Source organism: Myodes glareolus, chromosome 18, assembly GCF_982192425.1.
Source record: "Myodes glareolus chromosome 18, mMyoGla1.1, whole genome shotgun sequence".
Classification (NCBI taxonomy): Eukaryota; Metazoa; Chordata; class Mammalia; order Rodentia; family Cricetidae; genus Myodes; species Myodes glareolus.
In genome coordinates, this window is record NC_142043.1 from 49,377,025 (window position 1) to 49,393,396 (window position 16,372).

Below are 16,372 nucleotides of genomic sequence, written 5' to 3' on the forward strand. Positions count from 1 at the left end.
TAATGCATTGTATATAGTAGGTATTCTCTCAACACCAAACCAACAGTACAGGTAGTATTTTTCTAGAGCAAATGCAGGTGTGGCTTGGACTTCAAACTCATCTTATTTTCTATAAGGTTACCTCTTTTCTAATATTCAGAATAATAGATATTGGATCTCTTAGCTATGCTATAAGATCTTTGCTTCAGAAGCAGGAGAGAGCCCTGGGACCGCTGAGTTTGTTTTTATTTCAGATTGTTAATATTGTCCACTTATGGATGAGTTTCTTTGCATGACTGAAGGTCTTTAGTAACCAGATACTTACTGTCCCATGAGAAGCAAACACACTGGCATACACCTGTCATGTCAGCACTCCACGCACTGAGGCGCTGAGCTCTGGGCCAGCCTAATGGAACAGTAATACTGTCTGTAAACAGCATAGTTGAGATAAATGCTATCTTAATAGGGTCTCCTTTTAGCTAACAACTCTTTGTCTTTCAATATTTGCGTGAAATTTGGTAGTCTTGTCATCCACCCGCATCTTAATGCAAAGCCATGATGATTTCAGACTAATCTCTTAAGGAACTATTTTGTTGTTCACCATTTTCTGATAAGAATGAGGTAATTGAGGACTATAATTTCTTTTAGTGTTTTTTGTTTTGTTTTACTTCTCATTCTTTCTGATCTATAATATAGTTCCTGTCTCTCTATTTACACATGAATGTGAAATCATTGCAGAAAGCTGGTCTCCTTTCCCTTTTTTGAAGACAGCCCTGTTTGGCCTGGAACCTGCTGTGTTTAGCCTTGAATTCAACAGAGATCACCTCCCTCTGCCCCCAGAGTTCTGGGATTAAAGACTTATGCCACCACACCTAGCTCTTCCTTTGTTTTTAAAACAAAGAGAGTTCATTAGACTTTTGCATTTTTGCAGAACTTTTAAGACTTTCTTGAAATCTTAAAAAATAAGATGCACATTTAGGTTTCTCTGTTTTAACAGTCCGGACTGCTCTGGAACTAGCTCTTATAGACCAGGCTGACCTCGAGCTCAGAGTTGTGTCCCGTCCGGTCCCTGTTCGTCCACTCTTCCCCTGTCTCTGTCTTCTGAGTGCTGGGATTAAAGCCGTGCATCATCACCGCCAGGCTTCATTGCTAGTTTTAATGCTAAGTTGGGCATCATCTTCATACAGTTTTAAAGACGATCCTAAAGATAGTCATGCTATTTTGTGATAATGTGTACATTTGTATGCAAGTACAAGTATGTATATACATGTATACATGTATTTTTTTTGCTCATAAACATATGAATGCCAGTTTGGCTTATGTGGCCAGTTGTTGTAAACTTGTCTGAAGATAAGTTCTTGCTATATCCAGGCTAGATTCAACTTTGGAAAAGTTCTGCTTTAGCTTCCCAGTGCTGGCATTATAGGCCTGTGTCACCATTGCAGCTTCTTTATAGTTACCTACCAAGAGTGAAGATGAGGGAATGGAGAGATGGCCTAAGTGGTTAGAGCACTGGCTGATCTTACAGTGGACCTTAGTTCAGTTCCTAGCACCCATATAATGGCTCACAGCCATCTGTCACTCCAGCTTCAGAGAATCCAATGTCCCTTTTTCCACTCATATACACATACCCATACACACACTCACATACACACAGTTTAAAAATAGCAAAATGCAGCCTGGCCATGGTGGCACATGCCTCTAATTCCAGCACTCCGGAGACGGAGGCAGGCAGGTAGATCTCTTTGAGTTCAAGGCCAGCCCCGTCTATAGAGTGAGTTCCAGAACCGTCAGAACTATTTGTTACACAGAGAAACCCTATCTCGAAAAAACAAAAATAATAATAATGTGCAATTTCAAAGTATTTTTTATTATGTGTATTGGTGTTTTGCCTATATATGTATCTGGCCTCCACTTGTGTACCATGGTAAGGTCAGAAGATAGTGTTGGATCCTCAGGAACTAGAGTTGTGAACTACCCTGTGGATGTTGGGAATTGAACCTGGTTCTTTGGAAGAACTCTTACCTGTTTGGCTATCTTTTCCTCTTCTTCCTCTTTTTCCCTTCCTTCTTTTCTTCTTTTCCCTCCCTCCTCCTTTCTCCTCCCCCCTCCCCCCGCCTCGTTATGGTGTGTGCCATTGAGCTGGCTCAGCAGGTAAAGGGGTCTTGCTACCGAGCCTGATGACCTGGGACCCATGTGATGGAAGAAATGGACTCTTACAAGTTATTCTCTGATTTTCACTCATGCTATGGCAGATGTGCACTCCACACACTCACACCCACACAAATAAATGCTTTAAAAAATAAAGCTCAAAGTTATGACCTCGGTATGGTAGGGCATATTTATAATACCAGTACTCAAAAAGTTGAGGCAATTGATCAGAAGTTCATTCTGCTTTTTTCAAAAGAAAAAAAAAGGTCTATGTTGGTTCGTCAGTTACATTGAGATTTAAGTTAAGTGGCTCTTTTGGGAGGCTTGGGGTTTGTGGTCGTTTATTTATTTGTTCATTTATTTATTTATTTTGCTTTGTTATATATTTGTAAGTTATAAATCTTGTTCATTCAGTGTTGTGCTGTGTGTTTAAATTTGTCCTAGGGAATTTAATTGAATAGTGATTGAACTAGCAACCTGGCATGCTCATTAGTATGATAGATGGGCAGGTGTAACATCAGGATAGACCAGCATTGGGAGGACACACTGATATTTAACTTCCTCAGGTAGGGAGTTTTTCTCAATTATCAAAGCATGTTAGAATTTAGCCACCTACAAATTGGAGGAAAACCACTTGTGACTGTTCTTATTTCTGATACACAAGTTGGGAGTGGGTATGCCCCACTCTGTCTCAGGTTCTATCATTTGTTCTGAAGTTTCATAGAACTTATAGAACTACTTGCTACACACCAAATGTGGTTTGTTAAGAATACAAATTAAAATTGGTCAAGTTAAGACACATCAGGAAGACTCTAGGAGAGGTGTCATTAGCACTGTGGCATTGATATTTGACAGTGCTCAGAAGATTGCTAAGCAATGAAGCTAACTTGTTCCCAGTGCTTTTATTGGGTGTCTGTCACTTATCACAATGTGACTGTCTTTTTTGCTTTGTGTGTATGTCTGGATGGGGTGCCTGCAGAAGTCAGATTATGGATCATCAGATCCCCAGGATCTACATTAGAGACGGTAGTGAGTCTCCATGTGGGTGCTGGGAACTGAACCTGGGTCCTCTGTAAGAGCACTAAATGCTCTTTACTGCTGAGCCATCTCTCTTCCATGTCTGAATATCCTAAAGGCAGAACTGATATCAGATGGCTGAAGTCTGCATCATAAATAATACTATTTACATTCTCAGCAGCTAAAAATCCTTGACATTCCAGAGTCTTCACTACAGTATTAAACTTAGTGGTATACTTTTTAAGATTCTTGTACTTAGAAGTCTAAATCCTGAGCATATGTGGAAGCACTCAGTAAGAAAGCATATAACTCTGTTGATAGAATGCTTGTCTAAGGTGTTGGAAGCCCTGGGTTTGATAGCCAACACCAAACAAAACTGGGCATGGTAGCACATATCTACAATCCCAGGAGGCAGGAAGATCAGAGTTAAAAATCATCCTAAATTGCATGCTATGTTCAAGACCAACATGAGATACCCAAGACCCTCCTAAAAAAAGCTTGTACATTTGTGGGCTGGGGATGTGACTCACTGTTCAAACTGGCTTGGTATGTGCAAGGCCCTGGGTTTAATCCCTGGAATTGGAAGGAAAACCGTATATATTCCTTTTCTATTCATTTAAGTAAGTTTTCACTATTTTTTCCTTCATAAATCTGTATTTTTACAAGTTAGCAGCCTATTAGATTTTTTATTTTATGTTAATGTTTTCAAAAATACCAAGAGAGCTTGCAAGATGTCTCGGAGATTGGTAAAAGTACTTGCTGTGCAAACCCACAGTGCAAGGAAGAAAACCACCTGTGCAGACTCTCGGCTCCCAAAGACACACATGTATTCTCTAAAATAATGTAAGGACACAGGCTGAGCATGGTGATACTTGACTGCAGGAGAGAGAGGCATTCTTATCTCTGAGTTCGAGGATTTCCTGACTTATCTAGTAAGTTTCATTCCAGCCAGAGCTATACAGAGACACTGTTTCAAAAAGAAGTTTTAGGGGAAAAAAAAACCCAACCACTGTAAGATACCTTATATCTTTCTGGTTATCTGTCCCAAAACAATTTATGGCTGTTTTCTTCTCATTTTGTTTCCATGCAATATTTTAATATACTAAACATTTTTACATTATTGAGATCAGTCAAGTCTGAAAATATTTCTTCCATTTTCCAGGTAAAGAAACAGCCATTAAGATGTATCAGGCTTAGAATTAGTTTGCTAGTCTATGTAAATTCTGCAAGTCGGAAAACTTACTTGCTGAAACTAGAACTCCCAATGTTCAGACCTATTAGTTTCATGATATAGAGTACCCCAAAACTTAAATTTATAGATACAGACATGGAAGTTGCTTGTGGGATGGTGAACTTTTTTGTTGATTTGTTTTCTACGTCATTAAATCAATATTCAGCTGTAGCAAATATATGAACTACTTGTTGACTAGAAATAGAACACTAACACTGCTCTTTCCCGTTGTTGCATTCTGCACTGCTGTCTTAGGATGTCAGCCATGGATTAACTGAGGTAAGTTTGGTGTAATAAAGTCTCATATTGCTGAAGTATGTTCTGTTTTTTTCCTTGTGAAGAGTCAAATTTGTTATCATTTTTGTATTTTAACTTTTGTATTATAAAACTCTAAGCCAGGCATGGTGCTCCTTTAACCCTGGCAGAGGGTATGTTTGAGGCCAGCCTGGTCTATATAATTCAAGTTCTGGGGCAGCCAGGGCTGATACACACAGAAACCCTGTCTTGAAAAAGCAAAAAAAAAAAAAAAAAAAAAAGAGCGGGGAGATTAAAAAAAAAAATCTATCTAAGTTATCCTGTATAATATTAATTCAGAAAAGTTTTCTGAATTAAAAGCTGCTGCTGGGTGTGCTGGCATGCTTCTTTAATCCTAGCAGTTGAGATATAGAGGCAGGCAGATTATCTGAGTTTGAGATCAGCCTGCTCTATATAGTGTGAGTTCAGAACAGTCAGGGCTGTGCTCTGAGTCTCTATCTTAGGAAAAAAAACAACAACAGCAGCAACAAAAAAATCATGTTACTTAACGTTCCACCTATATGATACCTTCTAACAAGAATTATTCTCCTTGTTTCCCAATATAAAATGCAGTGTGTTCTCAGAATAAAGTTTTATTTTAAAAATAAATGCTTATCTAATAGAACAAAGTATTAAAGAAATAAAGTGATACATTTTTTAAACTAATAATTACTATAAAAAATGTTACCTCTTTTGTGACCTTAATATGTAAAATTCTAGCACTTTGACCTGACTAATGAGTGACCCTGGATTTTCTTTTCAGAACTGGGGGTTTTATGTTCTTTTACAGTGCTGAATTTTGCTTTGCTTTGCTTTAGGCTTTATTTGGTCTGGTTTTCCCAAACTAATGAGGTGTTTCTTGGCTTAGATTATAAACTATTGTTTGTTTGCTTCCTCGGGTAAGTATCACATACAATTACAGAAAGACAGGACTGGTATCAGGTAGGGCTCATTACTAGAGTTCTTGCCTGTCATGCAAGTTCCATGTGCTACGTGGGCACCGTAAGAGTTTGTGTTGAATAGGGGAAAACATGATTAGGATTTGAAATATTGCAAGCACATAGACTTCCTGTAGGAACTAAACCAGCAGTTTTCAACCTCTTTGGTCGTGACCTCTGTGGTAGTCGAATTACCCTCTCGTGGGGGTTGCCTAAGAATGTCAGAAATATTAGAATTTCTAAATAGCAAAATTACAGTTATGAAGTAACATCAGAAATAATTTTATGATTGGGGTCACCACAACATGAGGAATTAAAAGGGTCACGGTGTTTGGAAGGCTGAGAACCATGAGCTTAACAGAGCTCCATAGTGATGTATAGAAATATGAAGACTCGGCCAGTGGTGCTGAAACACGCCTTTAATGCCAACACTCAGGGAGGCAGAGGCAAGTGGATTGCTGTGAGTTCAAGGCCAGTGTGGTGTACAACGTAAGTTCTAGGACAGCCAGAGATAGGCAGAGAAATCCTGCCTCAAAAACAACAGCAACAACAACGAGGTGGGGGTGGGGGCTGACTGAGGAATATGGATATGGTTCAGTGGGTGAAGGCACTGGCCATTGGGTCCATATGGTGGAAGGAGAACTAACTGCTGCGGGTTGTCCTCTGACCTCCATATACACATTTGCACGCATATACAGACAAACACAAAATAAAAGTTTTTAAATGTTATTTTTTGTGAAAGTTTTTGCAGTATGGCTCAGCAGATAAAGGTATCTACTGCCAAACCCATAGTCTGGGATCAGTCTGTGTGAATCCCCACCCCACCCCATCCCCCGCCTTTGATGGAAAGAGCTCACCTCTGACCTTCACATTTATGACATCAGCGTACCCACATACATACTCATACAAGATAATTTAGATCGAGTATGGTGGCATGCACATTTAATCCAAGCACTTGGGAGGCAGGGGCAGGTGCATTTCTGTGAATTCTTGACCAGCTTACTCTACATAGTGAGTTTCAGGACAGTCAGAGCTATGTAGAAAGACCGTGTCTCAGAAGTCCAAAACAAATTATCACCTGGGGATTACTATTTTGTTACCTTGTTTACATTAATTTCACTTGTGGCACACACTGTTGTCCAGCACTTGGGAGGCAAAGATAGGAAGTTTAAGAGGCCTTCTCAGACTTAAACAAAGGGCTGAGGATGTAGTTCAGTAGTTGAGCGCTTAAGGGACGTTTCCAAAGCCTTGAGTTCATTGGCTACCTGTTAGTTTTGATTTTATGCACTCTGTGTAATTCTTGGTTTATTTTGCCTTATATAAAATAAAAATCCTGTAGTCAGAAATGGTGACGCCAGGTGGTGGCGGCGCACACCTTTAGCTCCAACACTTGGAAGGCAGCTTGGTCTACAGAGTGAATACCAGGACAGCCAGGGCTACACAATGAAACCCTACTTTGAAAAACCAAAATAAAAAGAGTGACATTTTTGATAATTTCTAACCATACCAGTGAATGAACAAAGAGTATGGTGATCATCTTTACCGAAATTGACAGCGCTCATAGACCACAATCAGCTTGAACTAATACGTTATTTTCTTTTCTTTCCAGTTGGCCGATATCCCTGTGACAATTTGTACATATCCATTTGTATTTGATGCCCAAGCAAAAACTACTCTGTTACAAACAGATGCAGTCTTACAGATGCAGGTAGGTACTGTACAGTGCTTATTTGATTTGGGGATGCTCTTAAAAATTCTCTCCTCTTTTTTTTTTAAAAAATAGTTGAAACACGCATAATAAGTAATGTGTGGGGACAATATTGTAGGCTGTCCTTTGCATAGCGCCTTGTGTAACTCTGAAGACTGTTGTAAAACACACATGTGAAAGCTGCTTATTTTAAAAAGGAGCTATGTTAAGTTTCTGCCTCCCAGGTTCCTGCCTTGAGCTCCTGTCCTGGCTTCTCTTCATGAACCCACCCCCTTGCTCCTCAAAAAGAAACTGTAATAAAAATAGAGTAATGCAGCCTTTATTCATGGTGATAAAAAGTGGAAGGAGTGAAAGGTGAGATAAAATCAAACTTGGAGTCATTTCATCACTTCAGTGGGAAGAGTTTGAAATTGCCTGGAGCCTGGCATGGTGATACTAAATTCACATTTAGTCCCAGCTCTGTGAATTCAGAGGCCAACCTGGTCTATACAGCTGGGTCCAGAATAGCCAGGACTACATAGAGAAAATCTGTCTCTAAGTAGGACAGAGGGAAGGAAAGATTGATTTCCTTGAGGCTGGTCATAGGGTCCCCCCCCTTTTTTTTCTTTGTTGGTGTTGGCACAGGAGGGTCTTATTGCTGAGATCTGCCTCCAGAATCCCTCCTTTCCTTCCTCTTTTACAATGAGTTTTTTCATTCACAACGAAGATTTTAACAACTAATTCATAGAAGACTCTGGGTAAGGTGTCAATGTCTATGAGTGCCAAGCCACCTAAAGCTCTACCTAGTGAGACCCTGCCTCAAAGAGAGAGAGAGAGAGAGAGAGAGAGCGAGCACACGCATGTGTGTTGAGGATATCACAGTTTAACTGATTACGTGATGCTAACTAAAATAAAATTTGGACATGGTGATGCTTACATGTGATTCCAGCATTTAGAATGGAGCAAAGCAGGAGTTCATAGCGGGCCTTGCTCTAATGCTATGAAGAGACACCATGACTAAGGTATCTTGTTTAGGAAAGCATTCAATTGGGGACTTGCTTCCAGGCTTAGAGAGTTGTCATCATGGCAGAAGTCTGACAGGTATAGCACTGAATCAGTAGCTTAGAGTTTTATATCCTAAATCTGCAGGCAGGAAGCCTACCCCTAGTGACACACTTTCTCCAACATGGCCACACTTCCTAATCCTTCCTAAATATTGTCCACCATTGGGAGCTAAATACTCATACATGAACCTATGGGAGCCATACACATTCAAATCTCCATAGTTAGCTACATAGCAAATTCAAGGCCAGATGAGGTTAAATGAAACTGTCTCAAAGTAAAATAAAATGTTTGTTTTTGTTTTCTAGATGGCTATTGACCAGGCCCACAGACAGAATGTCTCCTCTCTTTTTCTCCCAGTGATTGAGTCTGTGAATCCCTGCTTAATTCTAGTGGTTCGCAGAGAAAACATTGTAGGAGATGCAATGGAAGTCCTCAGGAAAACCAAGAACATAGATTACAAAAAGCCACTCAAAGTAAGTGAGCAGTTCTTTATAGACATTGGGACTTCTGTTTAAAAGATGTTTCAGGCTTTGTGTGTGTGTGTGTGTGTCTGTGTGTATTTGAAAGCTTTTGTCTTTTCTTTTTAAATTATAGACTTTATTCTATCCATATGTTTTGCCTTCATGTATGTGCGCCGTGTGTGGCCTGAGGCCTGTAGAGGTCAGAAGAGAGGGTTAGATCCTGTGGAATTGTAGTTAACAGATAGTTGTGACCCACCAAGTGGGTGCTGGGAAGCAAACTGGGCTTTCTGCAGGAGCTACCACTCCTCCTGACCACTGAGCCTGCTCTCTAGCCTCAGGGAAATTAGATGATTAGCAATAAGTAGCATGTTACAGGGTCTCTGAAATGCACTTTCTTTACAGCCCATTCAATGTTCACATTACCCTTTTAGGTTATATTTGTTGGAGAAGATGCTGTTGATGCGGGAGGTGTACGCAAAGAATTTTTCCTGCTTATCATGAGGGAATTATTGGATCCTAAATATGGCATGTTTCGATATTACGAAGATTCCAGGCTTATTTGGTTTTCAGATCAGGTAAAATGCCCACTCACCACAGTTATTTCTTTATATCTTTGTTTTTATACCCTGTATATCAAATTCACTCAGGAAGACTAGATTCCTAAAGTATTTTGGTCAGAGGTTTGCTTTATTACAACTTGAAGTTGGGAACTTTTAGACTTATTGTCAAAACACAACCCTGATTTTATTTTATTTTTTTTTAAGATTTAAAATTAAGAAAATAAATTGAGGACCAATCAACTTAAAAACAATGCTGATGGGCAGTGGTGGCTTGTGCCTTTAATCCCAGCACTTGGGAGGCAGAAACAGGAGGATCTCTTCAAGTTCAAGTTCCAGGACAGCCAGGACTACACATAGAAACCCTGTCTCATTAAACAACCAAAAAGTTGAATTTTCCTTCTGTGTATTTCAGTTTGGAAAGCTGAATAGTAATCACCATATTAGCTTCTCTTCTAGGGTGGATTCATTTAGCATTAGAGATTATTGATGTCTCTCATAATTTAGACTAAGGGCCAGTATATTGTAGTGTCTGAACCAGATCTTCCCACCACACATTTTTATATAGGAAGTCATCAGTTGGCTATGACTACTCTTGACACGTGTGTGTCAGAGGCAGAGTTGATTAGTTACAAGGACCCTGTGTCCAAGACTAAGATATTTACCAGCTGGTCCTGTGGTGTGTGTGTGTGTGTGTGTGTGTGTCTGTCTGTCTGTCTGTCTGTCTGTGTGGTCTTTGTTGCAGGAGGCCTTTTGTCTTGTATGAGGGTAACACTAGGATAATTCCTGAGGAGTAATAAAATAAAGCTACTGTAATTATACTATCTTGGATACTTTTATAGAGAAACACCCCTGCATTATTTGTTATGTGTCTAGTTCACCAGGAAAGGGGCCTGTTCTCTAGCCCCTCCAGTAGTTACAGTGTAGTTTTTGATCTTGTTTTTCTGTTTGTTGCAGTTGTTATCTTTACTGGTGTCCACCTACATTATCTTGCCTATTAAAGACTTAGGGGTGTTGCCTGGCAACCCTCAGCACTCTGGTAGTTCCAGTAAATGTTCTAGACTTCAACAATGCAGCCAAATGGGGCTGGAGAGATGGCTCAGAGGTTAAGAGCACTGGCTGGCTGCTCTTCCAGAGGTTTTGAGTTCAATTCCCAACAATCACATGATGGCTCACAAACATCTGTAATGAGATTTCGTGCCGTTTTCTGCAGCAGAACACTGCATACATAATAAATAAGTTAAACTTTAAAAAACTAGCCAAACAATAGCAACAATATTGTGATGTAAATGAAAATGCATTTTAAGTTTTTGATTTATTTCATATTTAGGGTATAGGCATAATACAGTGATGTTTGCTGTTATTTGAAATAGTTGAACTACATTTTATTTTTATTATGGCTATTCTATCAGTAACTACATATTTAGGTTAACTTAAGGGATTTTTAAAAATTGATTATTTTAGTATATTTTAGTTTTGTAAGTATGTAAAATGGTTGTATTTCTACAGTCAAATTTAGAGAATAGATTGGAAGAAGCCAAGCTTTATGTCATTTTCTCCTTCCTCCTGTTAATAACTCTTGGATTTTCTGTTGTTGTTTATCTCTTATGTGTCTGTCTGTCTGTCTATTTATCTATCTATCATCTATCTGTTTATTTATTTTAATGGGATCTCTCTATGTAGCCCTGACTGTCTTGGAACTCAGTATGTAGTCCAGGCTGGCCTTGAATTAGATCTGCCTACCTCTGCCAATGTGTGCCGTCACCCTGGGCTGAGTTCCTGATATTTAGCCTCCCAAGTTGCCAAGATCACAGGGGTACACCACCATAACTATGAATGTATATTTTACTTTGATATTTTTGTTTTTGAGACAGGATCTCACTATGTAGCCCTGACTGGCCTGGAGTTCCCTATGCAGACCAGACTGAGCTCCAACTTACAGATCTGTCTACTTCTTCTTTAGTGCTGAAATTAAAGGCATGCTTCACCACTCTCAGCCTTTAATCTTTTTAAAAAGGTTACTGTTTTAGGGATTGTGGTTATGACTCTTGGCAAAGCACATGCGTTAGAAGTATAAGGACCTGAGTTTGTTCCCCAGTACCCTGCCATAAGGTCCGGGAACAATGGCTCATTGGTTAGGTAGAACTGGCTGCTCTGCAGAGGTCCTGAGTTCAGTTCCAACAACTCAGAAATGTTTCACTATAGTCCCACAGGATTTTGGGATCAGATACCATCTTCTATGCAGATGTACATGCAGACAACACAACTGTATACATAAATAAATCTTTACTTAAAAAAAAGTGATGAAAACAGTGTATAGTGACTCACATCTATAATTCTGTTGCTTGAGAGGTGAGTTTGAGGACAGCTTGGACTACATCTAGACTAAGCTAGACCCTTTCTCTCAAAATGACAACAAACCAAAAGCTAGGAATGGTGGTGTGTGACTGCAGTGCTAACGTAGGAAGGAGGTTCTCTGGATCGCACTGGACAGACAGGCTCCAGTCTGAAAGGCCTCAGGAAGGAGGTGAAGAGCTTTCTTGAGAATGACACACTGTATTGTCATTCAGCCACCACACATGTTCATGCACACATAGACACTTCCCATGAACACATTTTTAAGTTTTGCTTTTATGTCTATCAGTCATCCTCTTGTTCCTTCCCATCCCACAGTAGACAAGCCTGACAAGCCCAAGTTTTATGTTTCATAACATGGAAATGCTTGTTTCTGGAATAAACAGTTAGTTGTAAAGCCATGTGTCTATCTGTAGTCCTGACTGCCCTGGATCTGTAGTACAGGCTGGCCTTGAACTTAGGGATTCACCTGCCTCCGCCTCCCAGATAACTAGAATTGAAGGTGTGCACCCCCACTCTTGGCTAATAAGCAAATTTTTACAAAGAAAGTATTGAATGCAGATGTAGCCAGTGATGATCATGCCAGGGAGACGAGAAAACGAATGAGCTAATTTCTTAATACTTTTCTGTCTTCAGAATTTTCTACTGTGGAGAATGTGGTTTTGTATTAGAAATAAAGGTTTTTAATTTGGAATAAAAGTCTTTTATATTTTTCTTTGTATTTTTAGACATTTGAAGACAGTGATTTGTTCCACTTAATTGGTGTTATCTGTGGCTTAGCAATCTATAACTTTACTATCGTGGACCTCCATTTTCCTCTGGCTTTATATAAGAAACTGCTGAAACGGAAGCCGTCCCTGGATGATCTGAAGGAGCTGATGCCAGCCGTTGGGAAGTTAGTGCTTAAAAGTGCTTTGGGGAAGGTTCGGGCTAAGAGAGAGGAAAGGACAGAAAGCTTTCCTTCTAGAAATATTTAAGCTTTGTTGTTTCTCCCAGCATTTTTTAAGTAAATAAACACTGTTTTTTTCAGTAAAGGAAAATCTTACATGTACTTATTCATATCAGAATTATCAAAATAACCTGTTTTACTTTAAAGAAGCACTCTTTTTTTTTTTCTCTCTTTCTTTTTTTGCAGAAGCATGCAGCAGTTGTTGGACTACCCAGAAGATGATATAGAGGAAACATTTTGTCTGAATTTCACAGTAAGATGAGCAGACACTGTGTGGCCTTATTAACAGCTATGCTTTTGGGTTTCTCTTTTCCAGTGTGTGTGTGTGGATGTTTAGTCTGCTTGTATATCTGCGTAGCATGCATGCCTGCTGCCCTTGGAGGTCAGACTAGGACTGGAGTTACAGATGAATGTGAGCTACTATATGGATGCTGGGAATTGAACCTCTAGAAGATCAGACATTGTTTTTAACCTCCGAGTCATTTCTCTATCCCCATGCATTGAATTCTTAACCCTGCAGTTAACATTTATTGATCATTTGCTATGTGCCAGCCATAATACATGCATTATTTCATTTTATTTTCAACAATCATATGAGAGTTTTTTTATCCTTAATTTTACAGTTAAAGAAAACTGAAATAATTGCATGTTACTAATTTACCAGCTCTATGATTTCAGTAATTGCATAATTTACTAATCATAATAATAAGGGAACTTAAATTCAGGAGACTTATTAACTTCTGAACCTGTAGCTATAGGAATGATTAGAAGATGGAAAGATTAACAAAAGAGAATTACAAATGAGCTTAAACTACTTAATAGATGAATTCCTCCAGTGTGTCTGTCTGGTTGTCTTTGAAGTCCACTCTCTTCTGTCAGTTCTGTCCTTTCACCGTGGATCCAGGAGCTGAACTTACTACTGTCAGGTTTGCACAGCAAATTCCTGTACTCACTGAGCTGTCTTGCCAGATCGTTAATATGTTGGAATATGAATGATGTATTTGTAAGGAAATTTGATACATGTTTAAGCTGTATCATTAATGTAATGTAAAATTACTGTGTTTTTGTTTGTTTGTTAGTTTTTCCAGAAGAAAAAATTTCCTGGGGCCTGGAACACTACTGTTCCAGGACCCAAGTTCAGTGTTCAGCATTCCACTTGGGAAGCTCACAGTTGCCATTAACTTAGCTCCATGGGCCACTGCCTGCGTCCTTCAGAGGCACACACACATAGATCTACACACCTAAGTTGATGGCTTTTATTTGAAGGGAGAATCAGGTTTCTTTTTAGATATGGCTCTTGGTAGGTTCATCATATGCCATAGCAAATGACCACATACACTTTATGTTTGGGTGCTGTATGACAAACTTTTCCAGGGAAGATGTGCTGACAACACTAAAGTCCGTTACTTACAGGAATGAGTTTACTTACAGCAGCATTACCAAGGCCCATCCCAACATGGTGACAGATTGGTCACAAAGCTCGCTACCTGGAGCACACCTGCAAGCAGCTCATCAGGTTGGAGAGTGCCCTTTCTAGGGGCCTCCAGTCTAAACGTCTTCCAGACAGCTTGGTTGTTTCTGCTTTTCCAGGCAGCGTCTGCTCTTAAAGTGTTTTTTGCAGTTCAGTTTCCTTCCATCTGAGAGGGACTCAGCTTTTATTGCTTACTCTGGCAGGGAAGAACCTAGTGAATCTGATCAGTCTTGGGGATTTCCTGAAGTCTTTTAAGTTCTTTACCTTTTTTGTTTGTTTGATTGGTTGTTTTGTTTGTTTGGGGGGGGTATGGAGGAGGATTGTTTGTTAGTTGTTTGTTTAGAAACAGGGTTTCTCTGACTGTCCTGAGTCTCTCTGTCTGTTCTGTAGACCAGGCTGGCCTTGATCTCAGAGAGATCCAACTGCCTCTGCCTCTTGAGTGGCTGGGTTTACACGGCCCACATTTTTTTATTTGTTTGTTTTGGTTTTGTTTTTGTGGGGGTTTGTGTTTTAGAGTGATTCTCTCTGTAGCTCCAGCTGTCCTAGACCAGGCTGGCCCCAGACTCAGGTCCGTCTTCCCCTGCCTAGTGCTGTGGGATTAAAGTGTGGACCACCACCCAACTGTTGTTTACCTTCTTGCTTAATGAACAAGATGAAATATTTCAGTTTCGGGAAAAACTATTACACAACAGTGAGCAGAATTAGATTGATGGGTTCCTTTAAAAAGAACAAGCACAAAGACCCAAAAATTGGGGGCATTATAAGAGGCATGAGTGAATATGGGAGGATTAATTTAAAAAGGAAAAAAATAATAGTAAATAGTAGCCAGGTCTCATGGTACACACTTTCAACCCCAAAACTCTAAGACAGAGGCTCATGAATCTTTTTGTTGAGTTCCAAGAGAGCCAGAACAACACATTGAGACCCTGTTTTGAACAAGGGTTGGGGACAAATGTTAAGGAGGAAGAAAGAACAGGGAGGGAACTTAGAATGCTTTCCAATGTCTGTTAAGTTTTGGTTCCCTTTCTCAGTGGATTCACTATCAGTTTAAGACTCCTTGACGATTTGTTTATTTAAGGTGCATTGGTGTTTTGCGTGCATGTATGTCTGTATGAGGGTGTTAGAGCGCCCTAGAAGTAGAGTTACAGACAGTTGTGAGTTGCTATGTGCGTGCTGGGAATTGAACTCTTAATCACTGGACCATCTCTCTGGTCTCATTCCTTGACTTTTTGTTAGTATTGTAGTTGAATAAAATACTGAGTTCTGTGAAGTTCAAGCTCCTGTTCATTTATTAATACATATATTCATATACCTGTGTATTCATATACCTGTGTATTCAGGAACACTGGTAAATTTCTTTCAGCTGCCTTAGAGATTCTCCACACTCCTTTGATTATCACTTGCACATAAAAAACATGATTTCTCTTTTTAAAAAATTACTACATTCATGAGTGTGTACACGCACACACGCAAGCACGGGCTTAAACACTGAACATGTAGAGCTCAAAGGACAGCTTAGGGGAGTTAGTTATCTCCTTCCCTTGATTTTAGGGGTTGTATTCAAGTTTCAGGTTTGGCAGCAGATTCCTAAATTTGTTTATTATTTATATATATGGGGGGATGAGTGTGGTGTGTATACACACTGATTCGCTTGCCCATGTGGTGCTTGTGTGTTGACAGAGATTTCTGTCCCACCGGATCCCACAGCCATTCAGTCCCAAAGAAACACACAGAGGTCTACATTAATTATAAACTGATTGGCCTAGTATCTCAGGCTTCTTATTAACTCTTATAACTTATATTAGCCCATAATTCTTGTCTATGTTAGCCACATGGCTTGGTACCTTTTTTGGCGAGGCAGTCACATCTTGCTTGCTCTGTGTCTGGATAATGACTACAGACTGAGCTTTCCGCTTCCCAGAATTCTCCTGTTCTGGTTGCCCGCCTCTACTTCCTCCCTGACTCCTGGCCAATCAGCATTCATTAAAATACAAGTGACAGGGTACAGACCATTGTCCCCCAGCACATGTGGAGGCTCAAGGGTGACATGGGGATGTCTTCCTCATTTGCTTTTTACTTTTGAGACAGGGTCCCTTACTGTAGCCTGAGCTCACTGCACTTTTTTGCTGGATTGATCCCGTGTCTGCCTTCTCCATAGCTCCTAGCCTTGGTGTTGAGGATCCAACTCAGTTTGTCATTCTTGCAAAGGAACACTCT

At 39.8% G+C, this 16,372-nt stretch overlaps 1 protein-coding gene across 4 annotated transcripts in view; it reads left to right on the plus strand.

The window, feature by feature from the left end:
* The window catches only part of Herc4 (HECT and RLD domain containing E3 ubiquitin protein ligase 4), a 76,089-nt gene that overhangs the window by 55,117 nt on the left and 4,600 nt on the right, over window positions 1-16,372 (plus strand). For 3 of the 4 annotated variants that reach the window (XM_048451594.3, XM_048451595.3, XM_048451598.3), the window contains 6 exons: window positions 4,634-4,657; window positions 7,220-7,318; window positions 8,668-8,835; window positions 9,255-9,398; window positions 12,464-12,630; window positions 12,871-12,937. In XM_048451594.3, the coding sequence (XP_048307551.3) occupies window positions 4,634-4,657; window positions 7,220-7,318; window positions 8,668-8,835; window positions 9,255-9,398; window positions 12,464-12,630; window positions 12,871-12,937 (669 nt within the window). The remainder of the gene's footprint in view (window positions 1-4,633; window positions 4,658-7,219; window positions 7,319-8,667; window positions 8,836-9,254; window positions 9,399-12,463; window positions 12,631-12,870; window positions 12,938-16,372) is intronic. The other variant, XM_048451597.3, reaches the window with a different exon arrangement.